This window comes from Dipodomys spectabilis, unplaced genomic scaffold (genome assembly GCF_019054845.1).
Source record: "Dipodomys spectabilis isolate Male_0828 unplaced genomic scaffold, ASM1905484v1 ptg000002l, whole genome shotgun sequence".
Taxonomy (NCBI): Eukaryota; Metazoa; Chordata; class Mammalia; order Rodentia; family Heteromyidae; genus Dipodomys; species Dipodomys spectabilis.
Window position 1 is genome coordinate 43,642,708 of NW_024870679.1, and position 17,773 is coordinate 43,660,480.

The 17,773-nt window shown below is 41.3% G+C and overlaps 1 protein-coding gene across 2 annotated transcripts in view; it reads right to left on the reverse strand.

Annotated features, from left to right (window-relative positions):
* Kiaa0319l (KIAA0319 like) overlaps nucleotides 1-17,773 on the reverse strand; it is a 97,537-nt gene that overhangs the window by 58,559 nt on the left and 21,205 nt on the right. For both annotated transcript variants that reach the window (XM_042678309.1, XM_042678318.1), the window contains exon 3: nucleotides 4,353-4,879. In XM_042678309.1, the coding sequence (XP_042534243.1) occupies nucleotides 4,353-4,879 (527 nt within the window). The remainder of the gene's footprint in view (nucleotides 1-4,352; nucleotides 4,880-17,773) is intronic.

Below are 17,773 nucleotides of genomic sequence, written 5' to 3' on the forward strand. Positions count from 1 at the left end.
AACTTGATTTTCCTTGATATTGCCAACCTACACCCACCCCTCCTACTTCTGCTTCCAGTCTCTATAAATAACCTAGCACACTGAAGAAGAAACAGTAATGAGATTAAAATTACCATGATTTTCTTCTACCCAACCTATAAACCTACCTTAGCTGCTCCCACCCAGTCTTTCCTTCATGTTACAATGAAGAAGGTATCTTGCTGAAGCTAATCTTGTGCTCCAAACTTTATATTCTAACCCCTTCTGCAAACCCAAAAAGGCAGCGATTCTCCAACTGTGGTCCCTAGGACTCTCCAGGAACTTGAAAAAAGCAAAATCTCAGGTTCCATTCTTTTTTTTTTGCTGGTTGTGGGGCCTGAACTCTGGGTCCTGTCCCTCAGCTATTCAGCTCAAGGCTAGCACTCTACCACTTGAGCCACAGCGCCACTTCCAGCTTTTTCTACTTATGTGGTGCTGAGGAATCAAACCCAGGGCCTCATGCATGCAAGGCAAGAACTACCACTGAGCCACCTTCCAAGTCCCTCAGATTTCATTCTAATTCTACTAAATCAGAAACTCTGAAGTTGGGGCTTAGTAGTCTTTTTTTTTTTTTTTTTAATTTTTTGGGTCCGGTCGTGGGGCCTAAACTCTGGGCCTGGGCACTGTCTCTCAGCTCTTCAGCTCAAGGCTAGCACTCTACCACTAGAGCCACAGCGCCACTTCGGGCTTTTTTCTTTTTTCTTATGTGATGCTGAGGAATCGAACCCAGGGCCTCATGCATGCAAGGCATGCAAGGCATGCAAGGCCCTAGTACTCTGTTTTTAACCAGGCCTCCAGGTGAGTTTGATGCATGCTAAAGTTTGAGGAAAAGATTTCTTATTTATCCCCTTTTCTGCATCTCTAGCTTCTTTTGATGGTACAGTGCTTCTTTAGCTTGAAGATGAGTATTGGGCCATATACATTTTTTTCCCTTTTCCAATCTACTTACCACATCAGCAATATATCTGATTATAGCTGCTCCCCTTACCTGTGCATGCTCATGCTCTCTCTCTCTCTGCTGTGTCAGGTGCTTGAACTCTGGGCCTGGGCATTATCCCTGAGCTAGTTTTGCTCAAGCCTACCGCTTTACCACCTGAGACACAGCACCACTTCTGACTTTTTCTGAATAGTTTACTGGAGATAGGAATCTCACAGACTTTTCTGCCTGGGCTGGCTTTGAATAGTGATCCTCAGATCTCAGCCTCTTAAGTGTAGTATTATAGATATAAGCCACCTCCAGTGCCTGGCTGTGGTTTCTCTTTCTGATTCAAGTAACTTGTAGCCACTGTAACTCAAAAATACTACGTGGAGGGCTGGGAAGGTGGCTCAGTGGTAGAGTGCTTGACCTGCATGCATATGAGGCCCTGGGTTCGATTCCTCAGCACCACATGAAGCAGAAAAAATCTGGAAGTGGTGCTGTGGCTCTAATGGTAGAGTGCTAGCCTTGAGCTGAAAGAGCTGAGGGACAACACCCAGGCCCAGAGTTCAGGCTCCACAACTGGCAAAAAAACAAAAAAACAAACCCTACGTGGAAATTTCCAGGAATAAATAATTCATAAGTTGTTTTTTTTTTCCTTTTAGGTCCAAGACCAGAACTCAAACTTGCTACCTGCCACTTTTGCTCATCGGCTAGTGCTCTACCAACTGAGCCACACCTCCAACCCAACATTCATACACTTTAAGTCACATGCACTTTATGAGTAGTATGAGTAAATCTCATACTATCCAACCTTCATCTGGCCCAGACAAGAATCATTACTTTCTCTAATTTATCTATGCTGTGTATACTATCTGCCTAAGAATCCATATCCTACTTAACGATGGCCCAAAGCCTAAGACAGATATGCTAGCAAAAACCACAGAGCTCCTTTTTAAGTGAAAAGGTAAGCTGGAGGTATGGCTCAAGCGGCAGAGTGCCTGCCTCCAAGTGCAAGGCCCTGAGTTCAAACCTTAGTAGTGAAAAAATTCTGTATCTCTTTAAGTGAAAAGGTGAAAGTTATCAATTTAATAATAATAAAAAATAGATTCAGGTTGCTAAGATCTACAATAAAAATGAAACTGTGAGCTCATGCCTGTAGTCCTAGCTACTTAGGAGGCTGAGAGCTGATGATTCTGGTTGAAAGCCAGCCTGAGCAGGAAAACCTGTGAGATTCTTATCTCTAATTAATTACCAAAAAAGACAGAAGTGGAGCTGTGGCTTAAGTGGTAAAATGCTAGCTTTGATCACAAAAGCTCAGGGACAGAGTCCAGGCCCTGACTTCAAGTCCAGGATCAGACTGCAAATCTGCACAAATGAAATTGTATGTGTATCTGTAATTTTTTTTTTTTGGCCAGTCTTGGAGATTGAACTCAGGGCCTGGGTACTGTCACTCAGTTTCTTTTGCTCAAGGCTAGCAGTCTACCACTTGAGCCACAGCACTACCTCTGTTTTTGTTTATGTGGTGCTAAGGAATCAAACCCAGGGCTCCATGCATGCTAGGCAAGCAATCTACCACTAAGCCACTTTCCCAGCTGTGTGTCTGTAGTTTATTTATTGATATATATTTCTCTGTATAGGGAATACTCCCAGTTTCAAGCACCCACTAGAAGAAGTATTAGAATATATTTGCCATGGTTAAGGGAGAGTTGTTCTGTCATTCCCTACTTAAACTTCTTTAATAAGGCCTCCAGTCAAGAAGAGGTCTGATCTTAGGAGAAGGATCATCGCAAGGTGTTTGTGGCTCATGCCTGAAATTCTAGCTACTTAGGAAAACTGATATTATTGGGATTGTGATTAGAGGCCAGCCTTGTAAAAAAAAAAAAAAAGTTCTTGAGATCTCAACAAAGAGCTGGTCATGGTGATGTGCTCCTATTATCCTAGCTACCAGGAAACCCAACATAGGTGGAACACAACCAGTTCTCTTTCTCTATTTGTGCAAAAAGATTAATTGCTCTCAATTTCTTAATCTTGCCAGGCTCTAGGATATCTAGCAACTCTACCACTGATATTGCATTTTGTCTGAAATAGTCCTTCCTTCTTACGTTTTTTCTTAGGGTGGCCAAACTTTACACCAGAGTATTATTATTAGATGCTACTACATTATTCTGTCCTTATCCTCTCAGAACCCATATAATTACTTATTAGAAATGTAAAGTCTGATTTATTTGGCAGTGTATAAGCTTTATTGTGGCAGTAGTCATGTGTGTGTCTGTGTGTGTATATGTGTATACTGTACTAACAGGATTTTTTCCTTAATAATAAAGCTCTATTTGTGTTATTCATTAGCTACGTGATCACGGCCAAATTGTTTAACTGCTTTGAGCTTCAGATTCCTCACTAGTAAAAAAGGGCTAATAGTACCTACTTGGAGATGTTGCTATGGGAATTAAAGAAAATGGCATAGTACAATGATTAGCACACACAAGGCTTGGCATGTAATAGCCTCCTCACACTGGCTTCAACTTGACAGAGACAACTAGAACAAAACAAATATAAAAATAAGTCAGTAATCAAGGAAGACTGAGCACAAAGTGAGTCATTCCTTTTAATCAGTTGCCCAAGAAGATCAACAATGAAGAAACATAATAAACAGAATAAACTCTACTTGGTGGTTTGTCCTTTGGCATATGCAGCTTGGTGAGAAGTCACCCCAGAAACCTTTTGGCTAATGGCCACATCTGGCTTCGCAGCACAGCAGGTCAGATCTTAGTCTATAGTACACCAGGTATAGTTAATTTGGATTGGAATAGAAACTACCTCATAAGGAATGTGTTAACAGGCAGGAGTTAGAGGAGGACAATTTGACTGCAACCACATACATCAATTGTTTTGCAACCTGGCAGAAAACACTGCAGAACCATTGGTAGAAACTAACACCCACACAACTGCACATTACCTGTAGCCCAAAACCAGCTTAGCTAAGGAGCAGCTTTCTACTTTTACCAAAACAATGACCAGACCTGCATGAAGTAAACATTTCTAAAGTCAAATTGTCATGGTACATTTGGGCAGCAACAAGAAAGATGATGTTAAACAATAAATGCATTCAGCCTGTGAGCACTGTCCACAACCATCAGTAGTTGCATGCATGGAAGTAAAAGAATAGCTTTACGTTTCTCTACTCTTTTTTTTTTTTTGTTGGTCGGTCATGGGGCCTGAACTCTGGGCCTAGGTGCTGTCCCTCAGCTCTTCAGCTCAAGGCTCTACCATTTGAGCCACAGCATCACTTCTGGCTTTTTCTGCTCATGTGGTGCTGAGGAATCGAACCCAGGGCCTCATATGCATTCAGGTCAAGCACTCTACCACTTAGCCACCTTCCCAGCCCTCTCTACTCCTTTTTTTGTAACATGCTTACCTCTGGAGAGCCACTTGTATTCAGAGCACTTAGTTGTTTGGAGTCATTCACTTGAGAAAGCAGTGTCACTGTGTTTGGAACTGCTTCCCTGGGACTCTCTCTCTTCTGATGCTTCCTGATTAAGCTCTGCAAGTCACTGAAAGATGTGGCAGGTCTGAGTTGAGCGCTGGGTGGGCTCTGTCTCCTCAAAGATGCCCTACTCCAACTGAGCCCCAGAAGATATGGCATATCATCTTCAGGAATAAAGCCCAAATCACGTGCAGTTTGGATTTTCTTAAAAAACACCAGCATGGAATTGGAAGAGTCTGTCCTAAAAGGCTGGCAGCTCTGGGGCATGCTGCAATCTGCCTGAAAGCACAGCCCTTCTAGCCACCAAAGGGCATGGCAGGCAGAGTTCCGGCAGCAGGCATCCCAGCATGACTGGAAAGTGGGGGATCCTTTAAGAAGCTGGAGGTGATTTCCTCTCTCAGTTCTTAGGCCAACTCCAAATTGTGTCTTCCCTTGCTGGCACTTGCTCTCAGTGGCATCTAAAACAAAGAATAAAAACATTGTAAGATAAAACTAAACCGGGACTACTGTTCCATGAAGAGCCCTAAACATCAACAGTTGAGGCTATTTTGAAGGCATGTTTTTAAGAGGGTGAGAAAACTGTCTAGTGAGTGGAAGAAAGACAGCAAAAGATAGTGTTTTTTTGGCTCCGGATATTTTAGCTTATAGGAGAATTGCTCTACATTCATCAATGGTTTCCCTTCTCAATGAGTTGTGCCACTAGCCTTGAGCTGAAGAGCTGAGGGACTGAGCCCAGGCTCAGAGTTCAGGCCCCACAACCAACAAATTAAAAAAAAGAAAAGAAAAAAATTGTTGTTATTATAAAGGTGAAGTACAGAGGGGTTACAGAAATCAGAGAGTATACTTCTTTTGGGACAATGTCATCCCTTCTCTCCCTACCTACCAACTCTTGCCTCCTATCCCAATCCACAAGTTGTATAGCTCATTTTCAACATAGTGTCTATTGAGTACCACTTCTTCATTTGTTCACTTTCTCCCTCCATTTCTGTGGCCTCCCTTGCCCTCCCCAAAACAGATAAATGAATAAACAAGACCAAAAAAGAGAAAACAAAAACAGCAACAAAGAAAACTTCAAGCTCATTTTTAAGGTCCCAGTTACACAGGTGTCAGTAACCACAGTGGTGAGGTTACATAGGAATTGGACCAGAGTGAGGCAGTAGAGACACTCTAAGCACAAATTCAAGGAGTTTTCATTCTGAGTCACATTAGTTCAAGGTGGGCTTCCACAACCTTGATGGGGAGGTCATTTAAATTTCATGCTAGAGCTGGGTACCAGAGGCTTACCCTTGATAGCTTAACTGTTCAGGCAGCTGAGATCTAGGGACCAAGGTTTAAAGCCAATCCAGGGAGACAAATTTGAGACTCTATCTCCAACTAAACAGCAAAAAAGCTAGGCTAGATGTGTAGCTCAAGTGACAAAATATTAGCCGTGAGTAAAAAAGCAAAGCAAGAGCAAGAGGCCCTGAGTTCAAGCCTGGGTACCAGCATGAAAAATAAAAGACAAAATAGAATTTAAAATGTCATGTTCTACATTTCTCTTGTTTCTCACTCTAGTCCTAGTCCTGCAATTATAGTGCAGTAAATATATTTGAATTATAGACAGAAGACATGCAATAGAACTAAACTTTTGAAGAGATGGATAATTATATCTGCATGTACACATAACTAAAAATGGGCTAAAGCAGCCACCATAGCCAGCCAAAGCCATCTAGAATAAGCCAACAGAATTAACGTGGACACTAATCAACTTGGAAATAAAAGGAAGATCATGGCAGGCTTCTAGACTATTCAGTCAGAAGTGTTATTATGGATGCCAGCCTCCCATTGCTCTCTAAAAGAAATGAGAGATCCACTGGCATCCACCTAATACCAGCCAGGCAATTTAGAAGGCTAGGAAAAAAAACACAGAAATTTCCTTAAGATGAAGAGCTACAGAAATATCCTTCATTTTTTAAATTACTTCCCACATAGTCACCAGTAACATGAATTTTGTATATAGAATTTTGTTGGAATCAATAAACTGTTAACAATAACTACTGTCAGTTACCTTGATGACAACTTTCCTTCATTCTTCTCATAAGATTTCTCTCATATTTAATACAGTGAAAAGATAAACTTTATAAGAATAATTTGTACTTTTCTGCAAGTTACTATTTTTTTTAATACACTATAACTGCTACTTCTATCCGTGAGGAATGCTTTGCTATTGGACTTGAATTCCCACCATGGGTAACTAGAAAATGAGACAATTTGACAATTTATTTATTTATTTATTTATTTATTTTGCCAGTATTGGGGCTTGATGTCAGGGCCTGGGCACTGTCCCTGAGCTTCTTTTGCTCAAGACTAGCACTCTACCACTTGAGCCACAGCACCACTTCTGGCTTTTTCTGTGTATGTGATACTGAGGAATCAAACCCAGGGCTTCATGCAGGGAGGCAAGCGCTCTACCACTAAGCCACATTCCCAGCCTAAAGGAAAATACCATGTTTATATCAAATTATTTTATTTTTTTGTTGGTCATGGGGCTTGAACTCAGGGCCTAGGCACTGTCCCTGAGATCTTTTGCTCAAGACTAAACACTCTATCACTTGAGTCACAGCACCACTTCTAGCTTTTTCTATGTATGTGGTACTAAGGAACTGAACCCAGGCTTCAAGGATGCTAGGCAAGCCCTCTACCACATTCCCAGCCTCAAGACAAAATTTTTTAAGCAACTGTTTCTAAACATTGACAATATGCACTACAGGACTGTGATCCCTAGGAGGCAAGCCAAGGTAGCCCTCTAATCACTCTAGCTTTCTGCTAGAGGCACCCTCCAGACTGTAACCCAGGTTAAGGTGAATCTAAGCAGAAAAATATGACCTTGCTGAGTTGAGGAGGCAAAAAAGGACAAAAAAGGCAGTTGTTTTACAGAGAAAGAACTTCAGAAATCTGGGTGGTATACTCTTCAGTCTTGGTTGAATACTAATATAATAATCATAGGTTGAAACTTCATGAGGGAAATTAGAAAAGATTTCAAATTGAATAAAAATAAAAATATAACAAAATTTGTGAGATGCAGTTAAAGCAATGCTTAAAGGGATGTACACAGCTTTAAATGCTTACTTCAAAAAACAAGAGGAGGGCTGGGAATGTGGCTTAGTGTAGAGTGCTAGCTTTAAGCACAGACAGGCTCAGAGACAGTGCCCAGACCCTGAGTTCAAGCTCCAGGATTGACAACAACAACAACAACAACCAGAGGAGTCCGCAATCGATGTTTAAAGATACATACAGGAACAATGCATTTTGATGACGTGGGTAGAAGTTAGAGTGATAGAGCCAAAGAATGGCAAAGATTAAAAGGGACCACCAAAAGCTACAAGGAAACAAGTAAAGATTCTACTTACAGTCTCAGAAGGAACCAATCATAATTATTACCTTGATTTCAGATTTCTGGCTTCCAGAACTATTTGCTTTCACAAGATTCTCTTCACCTAAGGAAAATAGTTCAGGAGGCAAATGTCTCTAAAGCTGCTTAAAGCCCAGATCCTGGGATCACTGACATTTAGGGATGTGGCTATGGCCTTTACCCAGATTGACGGGAAATACCTGATATTATTCAAGAGACCTTCTATAAGATATGATGCTAGAAATCTATATGAATCTCAAGACTGTGGGCTTCTCTCTTTCAAACCAAAACTAATCACCCAACTGGAGCAAAATAGATCCCTAGATTTAGTTATGAGAAGTTCTAGGAGCAACAGTTCAAAAGAAAGATACCAGCCTTAAAGTAAAATATCTGGTCTAAAAAATCAAACAAAAGCCGGGCGCCGGTGGCTCACACCTGTAATCCTAGCTACTCAGGAGGCTGAGATCTGAGAATCACGGTTCAAAGCCAGCCCGGGCAGGAAAGACCGTGAGACTCCTATCTCCAATAAACCACTAGAAAACCGGAAGTGGCGCTGTAGCTCAAGTGGTAGAGCACTCGCCTTGAGCTGAAGAGCTGAGGGACAGGGCCCAGGCCCAGAGTTCAAGCCTCATGACCGACAAAAAAAAAAAAAAAACCCTAAAAAATCAAACAAATATCATGATGGAAAGAGGTCTGGATTGGTTGGATAGAACCTTTGTAGAGAAGCAGTACTATAAATGAAAAGAAGGTCGGTTGTCTGTGACTCACTTCTGCAATACTAGCTACTTAGGAAGCTGAGTACTAGAAGGTTGTGGTTCAAAGCCAACAGAAAGTCTATTAGACTTCATCTCTAATTAACTAAAAAATATGCAAGACTGGATGTGTGGCTCATGAGCAAGATAATCAAGCAAGAACATGAAGCCCTGAGTGCAACTTTGTTACAACACAAAACCAAATGCAAGTAATATGGGAAAGTTTTCAGATATACTCCCCTTTCAGCCATCTGAATAATCACATCATTGCGAATTCATAAAAGTAAAGACTGAGATAATCATCTCTTTTAAACCATCTCTTTTAAACCATCATCATATATTTACAAAGGCAAGCAACTGTATACATGTATTAGATATAAGACATTCCTCAAGAAGCACTCATCAATGCTTGCTTATTCATCATCAGAGAATTCACTCTAGAAAGTAGCTCCATAAATACAATGAATTTCAAAGTCATCAGAGAAGTGACAGCAGTCAGAAACCCTAAGAACATCAAATGGGGAGAGACTCTGTTAAAAAAGCAGTTTAGGCTCAATATGGAAGTATGCATGGTGAAGAGAAGCCTTACATGAATGAAATGTGGGGAAACATTCAGGGATAACAACTGTTTTGGACCATCCAAAAATTCACCCTGGTGAGAAAACAGATGAGTAAAATAAACGTTAAAAAAAAAATGCCAGGCGTTGGTGGCTCATGCCTATAATCCTAGCTACACAGGGGGCTGAGATCTTAGGATCGTGGTTCAAAGCCATCCCAAGCAGGAAAGTCCATGAGACTCTTATTTCCAATTAACTACCAGAAAACCAAAGTGGTGCTGTGGCTCAAGAGTGCTAGCCTTGAGCTGAAGAGCTGAGAGACAGCACCCAGGCCCAGAGTTCAAGCTCCACAACCGACAATAAAAAAAAGCTTCAGCAGAGTTAAATTTCTATTTTTTATGTGGTATGGCCAGACCTCTCTCCCCTGACTCATTTGTTGCCTCATTTCAGGCCTTCCTTCCATTTCTGAAAACAAAACAACAAAACAGAATAACCCACAGAAGGGCTGGGAAGATGGCTCAGTGGTAGAGCACTTGCCTTGCATGCCTGAGGCCCTGGGTTCGATTCCTCAGTACCACATAAGCAAAAGAATGAAAAAAGCCGGAAGTGGCGCTATGGCTCAAGTGGTAGAGTGCTAGCCTTGAGCTGAAGAGCTGAGGGACAGCGCCCAGGCCCAGAGTTCAGGCCCCACGACTGGACAAAAAAAAAAAAAAAGAAATAAAAAAAAATTTAAAAAAAAAGAATAACCCACAGAATATCATGATTGTGGATGCTTAAGATTCTTCTCCATCGCGCTCCTTATCCGGCTAGGATTCTACAGTCCATCACTGTAACCTCTTCCCCAGCTATTTGGGAAAAAGGCAATCAAGGATGAATCTGGAAAAAGATGGAAACTAGGGGGGGAAATCCCTCTAGTGTACTGACTTCTTCCATTATAACAAAAGAGTCTCCAATTCTTATCAGCATTGGGCTTTCTCACTATCCTGAGTGTTCATTCATTCTTACCTTCCTTTACTTCATTTCCAATAGTAGAATTTCAAATAGCCTCCATTCATTTCAAAATCCAGCACCTTTACTTCTCAGATCACCATTATCCTTTATCTCTTTACTCACTTATTCTTTCAAAAAATGCTACTAAGCAACTGTTTCATAAAAGGCACTACTTGAGTAGTCTTGTATTTATTATGTAATAATATATAAAATAATATATAAATAACATAAGACTATAATAAATATAAGACTACAAGCTAAGCAAGTGCTCTGAAAAATAGAAATTCAGCCTTTACAAAATAAAAGTAACAAAACTCATAATTTATTGCAGAGATATACTAGCTCTATGAGCTATAGATATGAGATAGACATTGAGTACAGACTGAAATAAAAATACTCTTAGAAGTAACTTACACATCTATTAATTGAGAACTCTTTTTTTTTTTTTTTGTTGGTCGTGGGGCTTGAACTCTGGGCCTGGGTGCTGTCCCTCAGCTCTTCAGCTCAAGGCGAGCGCTCTGCCACTTGAGCTACAGCGCCACTTCCGGTTTTCTGCTGGTTTATTGGAGATAGGAGTCTCACGGTCTCTCCTGCCCGGGCTGGCTTTGAACCGCGATCCTCAGATCTCAGCCTCCTGAGTAGCTAGGATTACAGGCGTGAGCCACCAGCGCCCAGCTTAATTGAGAACTCTTAATCAATTATGGAAGATACAGGCAGCTACAGGAATAACAAGGTCACTCTATACAGTTTTGATATGGAGTGATATTTAGGATACATTATATAAAGCAAAAAGGTGCAGAGAGTATGCTATAATTTGTGCAAGAGTAGAGAATATAGTATTTGTATGCATATACACACATATGCATTCTTGGAAGAATAATCAAGAAATTAACATGGTTGCCTTTAGGGAGTGATACTAGGTGACTAAAAGACTGAATAGACTGGTTTATTCATTGAATATCTTTTTATACTTTTTGAATCTGTATAGTTTACATACATCACCTGTTGAAAATAAATGTTAAACTCAAAATTTCCAGTAGATGTCTAGGGCTCTAAATAGGATTAGGGGCATAGCTTAATGGTAACCCACTTGGTTATTAGCATTCACCAGGCCCTAACTTTGAACACCTGCACTACCAAAAAAAAAAAAATCCTTCATAACCTAATAAGATCCTGCACTGTCTACATACTGCCTATGTGTCTGGTTCTACCTTGTATCATGACCTCTCTCCTCTGTCTGTTGCAACCCATCAGGTCATGGGGCCTGAACTCTAGGCCTGGGCGCTGTTCCTCAGCTCTTCAGCTCAAGGCTACCGCTCTACCACTTGAGCCACAGCGCCACTTCCAGCTTTTTCTGTTTATGTGGTGCTGAGGAATCAAACCCAGGGCCTCATGCAAGCAAGGCAAGTACTCTACCACTGAGCCACCTTCCCAATCCTAATGGATTTTTTTCTACTTGGGTTTGAACTCAGGACTTCCTACTTGCTAGGCTGTGCTCTACCATTTCAGCCATATCGTTAGTCCTGTTTTTTGCTGGTTATTTTCCAGATAAGTGTCTCTGGAATTTTCCTGCCTGGGTTGGCTTTGAACTGTGATCCTTCTACTCTTGGTCTCCTAAGCAGTTAGGATTACTGGTATCCTAAAGGCACCCAACTCCTTCAGTGGAGTTTTTTAAAGCTTATAAATTGGGTGGGAAGGGAGGGTGAGTGGCAATGAGTCAAAAAGCACATATTATACAGGAATGTCAAATCAGAGTCACACAACTCATAATGGCTCAGGTACTTTATCACACACAAAAAAGGATGGGAAAATGTAAGGCACTGATGACAAGACAGCTGCCTATTCTTCCCTCATAGAAAATAGCAAATGCTTTGAGGAAAATCATGAGGATTGTATTGCCAATAAAATATGAAGGAAACAGATTTAGTCTTGGGGAAAATGGTCAAGGGGATCTATGAGAATTTTAAGGTCAAGATTATTTTTAAAAATTCTATTCCTTAGCAGCATGGTAAAAATCCAAACCTTTCAGAGAGAAGACATAAAAGCTGGGAGTGAGGGCCTATAAAGGCCTTCCTTTGTTTCCATAGCCCCTTGAAAAATGTCAGGTAAGCTACATAACAATATGGATACAAAAAGAAAATGCTTCATAACCCAAAAAGTATCTGTACTTTCTGAGGTGACCTAGAAACTTCTGTTAGAGACTCTGCCATGACACAAGGCTACAGTGAGCATGTTCAATGAGGGAAGGATGAGCTGGGGAGTTACACAGAATGTCCTAGACTCTCCCCACTCCACTGTACCACTTGATTACTTGCTGTATTCTTAAAATTATTACTAAAGCTTAGTAATGAGTAAGATCTCTGATTCAACTGAGTCTTATCTGACATTTGAATCTTTTGTCTTATCTCAAAGGAACAGAACCTGGGAGGGGGCAGATGATCAAAATCATTTGTATCTTTGACAGTGACAGGAATAAAGAAAATAGGAGGAAGCTAGGCATGGTGGTACAAGTGTATAGTCCTAGCATTTGGGAGGTAGAAGCAGGAAACAAACGAAAAGAAACAGGAAAGCCAGATGCCAGTAGCTCACGCTTGTAATCCTAGCTACTCAGGGGGGCTGAGATCTGAGGATTGCGGTTCAAAGCCAGTCTGGGCAGGAAAGACCATGAGACTTTTTTTTTTTTTTTTTGGTCAGTTGTGGGGCCTGAACTCTGGTCCTGGGTGCTGTCCCTCAGCTCTTCAGCTGAAGGTTAGCACTCTACCACTTGAGTGTCAGCCCCACTTCCAGCTTTTTCTTTTTATGTGGTGCTGAGGAATTGAACCCGGGGCCTCATGCATGCAAGGCAAGCACTCTACCACTCTACCACTTCCCAGCCCCACCATGAGACTCTTTATCTCCAGTTAACCACCAGAAAACTAGAAGTAGTGCTATGGCTCAAGTGGTAGAGCACTCGCCTTGAGCAGAAGAGCTCAGGGACACCAACCAGGCCCAGAGTTCAAGGGCCCCCTTCCACCTCCACCACCACCACCACCACCACCACCACCACCCCCCGCCCCCGACTGACCAAAAAAAAGAAAAAGAGGGCTGGGAAGATGGCTCAGTGGTAGAGCGCTTGCCTTGCATGCCTGAGGCCCTGGGTTCCATTCCTCAGCACCACATAAGCAAAAAGAAAAAAGCCAGAAGGGGCGCTGTGGCTCAGGTGGTAGAGCGCTAGCCTTGAGCTGAAGAGCTGAGGGACAGCGCCCAGGCCCAGAGTTCAGGCCCACGACCAGACCCAAAAAAACAAAAATAAATAAATAAATAAATAAAAAGAAAATGAAGAGAAAGAAAAAAAGAAGTTAGCTGCCTATTATGTAGCTGAGGAAATTAATCTCAATAGTTTTTAATCAAAGGAAGAAGTACCCTGATCTCTCAGTTCATATGTTAGTAGTTTCCCCTTATTATTTTTTAATGTAATTTAATGTTGCTTTTTCTTTTTTTTTTTTGGTCCAGTCGTGAGGCCTGAACTCTGGGCCTGGGTGCTGTCCTTCAGCTCTTCAGCTCAAGGCTTGTGCTCTACCACTTGAGCCACAGTGCCACTTCCGGCTTTTTTTCTTTTTGCTTATGTGGTGCTGAGGAATCGAACCCAGGGCCTCAGGTATGCAAGGCAAGCGCTCTACCACTGAGCCACCTTCCCAGTCCTAATGTTGCTTTTTCAAGTGTCCAACAATGCTTTAGAAAGAAAAAATTTCCATCCACTCACTGGATCATAGTTCTTTCTCTTACATGGCTAACAACCTAGTTAAAAAGACAGATTCTAATTTCATATCTAGGATCATCATTTACTAAAAAACAACCTTTGAAAAGATAATTTAACCTTTCCAAGATTCAATTGTCATTGTTGCTACTCTTAGAAAACAGTTTCATGAGAGGGAGCAGGAAAACATTGGTAATCAATATTGGATTCTAGAAGAAACTTGAATAAAAGGTCAGATGAAAAAAAACTCTGATTTTAGATAAGACCCTCTTCTGGCCTATGCCACCATAGCCTGGCTCTGCTCCCAGGGCCCAAGCAAAAGTCTTAATAAATGCTTACCAAAAAAAAAAAAAGGGGGGGGGGGACTTACAGTTGGTAGACCTTAGACTGAAAACATTCTGAGAAGGTCTGGAACTCACTACTTATAGGAACATGTAAAAAACTTAGCAAGGGTAAAACAATAGGGCAAAGATAATTGCAGGCTCTTCACTTTCTAAAACCATGGCACAGCAGAGAAGACAGGGCTGCATGTGTATTATCCGGAAGATCCTCAAAACAAGAGTCTCTGGAACTAGAAATGTTTATTACATCATCAGTTCGTAAAAGACAGAAATCGTTGTTTGGGTTTTTTTTACATTGAGCGCCGGACCTTGTACTTAGTAGGCAGGCACTCTACCACTTGAGTAACACCTCTAGCTCTCAAAGACAGAATTCTAATAAATCTGGCACAAAATCTAGACCAGGTTTCATAATTCCAAGTAGCAGAATGGGAAAGTCTGCAGAATGTATGAATTATTGCCAGGAGGAAATTCATTAAATACTTTTAGAAAGCTTCGAACAACTCTAGAAATATTTAGAGACAGTGTTGTTGCCTGTGGCATTCTTAAAACTCAGGTAACAAGCTCAACTTCATAAGCAAACTTGGAAGCTGTACTGGCTGGCAACCACAGGGAGCAGAGACAGAACACCCACTCTCTTAGAAGCCATACTGTTAAAGCAGCCAGGAATTTAACCAAATGCATCATATGTATCCCAACAGAAGAGTTATGATAGTGGAAATGGGAGTAAAGACTGAAGCAATTGATAAATTCTTCCCTTTGGGAAGAGGGTTCTTTGCAGAAAATAATATAAGATTAGTGTTTTTTGTTTTTGTCAGTTGTGGGGCTTGAACTCTGGGCCTGGGTGTTATCCCTTAGCTCTTCAGTTCAATGCAAGGACTCTACCACTTGAGCCACAGTGGCACTTCCAGTTCTTCTGGTGGTTTATTGGAGATAATAGTCTCATAAACTTTCCTGTCCAGGCTGGCTTTGAACCATGATCCTCAGATCTCAGCCTGAGTAGCTAGGATTACAGGCATGAGCCACCAGTGCTCGGCATGATTAGTGTATTTTATAGGCAAAATTTACACTGACAGACATTGAAGCTGAAATTGTTTTCTTGAAATCTCACAATTTCAATATACTGTCAAGAATTCATCAGAAGTTTTTGTTTATTAATTATACCTATAATAAACTATTATCAAGTAGTAAGGCAGAAGCCTTAGATTTGGTGCTATAAACAGTGAACTATAGCGCTACACCCTCTGTCTTCTTGTAGTGATCATCAAAATTATGTAGTGGGTCTCAGCCAAGATGGCTGCCATATAAAAGTGGAACAAACAGGGCTGGGATGTAGCTCAGTGGCAAAGTACTTGCCTAGCAAATGCAACTTATTGGATTCAATCCCCAGTACCAAAAAAGAAAAGACAAAAAATAAAAATAAAAATGGGATAAACAAGCACATTGTTCATAAACAACCCACCTTAGGGGGCACTCTCCACCTTTCTTTTAACTGTCAGCATGTCTGTCACCCGCATACCTACCTATAAACAAATACAAAAGTGGTTCTGTGTTCTCCACAACAGTGGTTTCCTGCAGGGTTAGCATACTCAGAAAGCAAGGCAGAGAGGGTAACTAAATCCTTTGATGGGTACAATAAGGTATTATGAAGTTTGGAAAAGACCAGGGTAATAACCATTGCCCCCTTTCCTCCTTTTCAAAAGGGCCACCACTTTTTTCCTCAACTGCACACAGGTTGGACTGAAGGTGGCAGCTGCCTCACAAAGCAGTTCTTTGAAAAGAAAGTAATTACTGTGCACTGCCTTTGCTGTGCACCTAAATTGTTAAGAGCACAGTTTGTTAAATGTTATGGTGTAGGTGATTTGCTGAAACTAAACTCACTGCTAAACAAGAATTATTAGCTTTGTATCCATATTCTGACTCCTTTCTCCTTTCTCTTTTCTCCAAAGGCCATTCCATCCAAGAAATATATCTTAGCTACTAGTGACATTAATTCCTTTTTTTTTTGGTCGGTTGTGGGGCTTGAACTCTGAGCCTGGGAGCTGTTCCTCAGCTCTTTAGCTCAAGGCTAGCACTCTACCACTAGAGCCACAGTGCCACTTCCGGTTTTCTGAGTGGTTTATTGGAGATAAGAATCACATGGACTTCCCTGCCTGGGCTGGCTTTGAACAGTGAACCTCAGATCTCAGCCTCCTGGGTAGCTAGGATTATAGGCGTGAGGCACCAGCATCTGGTGTGACATTAACTCTTAACAGTCATCTAGATAGAAAGCAGGCTTTCAAAGATTTAGTCATAAATCATGTCTTGTAGCACTTTGCTAGTCAAACATGCTCAGAAGATCAAGTTTTCTCTTTCAAGACAGTCACTAAAGAAGCCTCAAAGATACTGACTTTATGGCAAATTGCTACAGAGAAGGAAAAGTACCATAACATGCCAGCTGGGGGGCAATTTATAAGCAAAAACAGTGATGGTCCTTTAAATCTACTTAAGGTAGCATAACTATATTTCACAGGTTAAGGAAAAGATGAAAGACACTTTCATTCAATCTAGGTTTAATGAGAAAATGTGTATGGTCCCAACATGATGTTCACACTGAACCCTTAGAAAATTGAGTTGAAGCTGGGCGCTAGTGGCTCACGCCTGTAATCCTAGCTACTCAGGAGGCTAAGATCTGAGGATCGTGGTTCAAAGTCAGCCCATACAGGAAAGGCCATAAGATTCTTATCTCCAATACCCAGAAGTGGCACTGTGGCCCAAGTGGTAGAGCGCTAGCCTTGAGCTGAAGAGCTCAAGGACAGCGTGCAGGCCCAGAGTTCAAGCCCCATGACCCACCCCCTCAAAAAAAAAAAAAATTGAGTTGAAATTTGTTTTCAGAGAAAATTCCATACCAGATAAATACCTCTGCTCCATAACTGCTCTTAAACTCCAAAACTGTGCTTAAGCCTTTGGTTACTGAAATAGGACTGCCTGTATTTGAATGTCAACCCAGTCCATTTCTAACTGGGTCATCTTGGGTCACATTCTTTAGTTTCTTCACGTGTTTAAAACAAGCATTGTGGGCTCAGTGGTAGAGTGCTTGTCCCTCATGCATGAGCTCAGCCCTGGGTTTGATTCCTCAGCACCACATAAGCAGAAAAAAAGCTGGAAGTGGCACTGTGGCTCAGGTGGTAGAGCACTAGCCTTGAGCTGAAGAGCTCAGGGACAGCCCCCCAGGCCCAGAGTTCAGGCCCCCACAACTGACAAAAATAAATAAATAAACAAATAAATAAAACAAGCGTTGTGATAACAGTACTTAGATCAGAGTTTTAAAGATATTGAAGGAGATGATCTGTTTCATGGTACTCAACATTTGGTTAGTACTTGACATTTGCTAAAAGCTTAGTAAAAATTAGCTGTCCTTATTTTTGTAGGTGTTATACTTCATTGCAGTTCAGCCACCACCATTTCTGAGAAATGCTTCCTTGATGCAACTCTCAGCTCCAGAAGCCTCTCTTTTGGGCATGTTGCATTTACCTCTATCATATCATTTCTCCCCTGATTTTTAGTACTGGAGCTATATCTTATATCTTTGCATTCACAGGCCAAGAA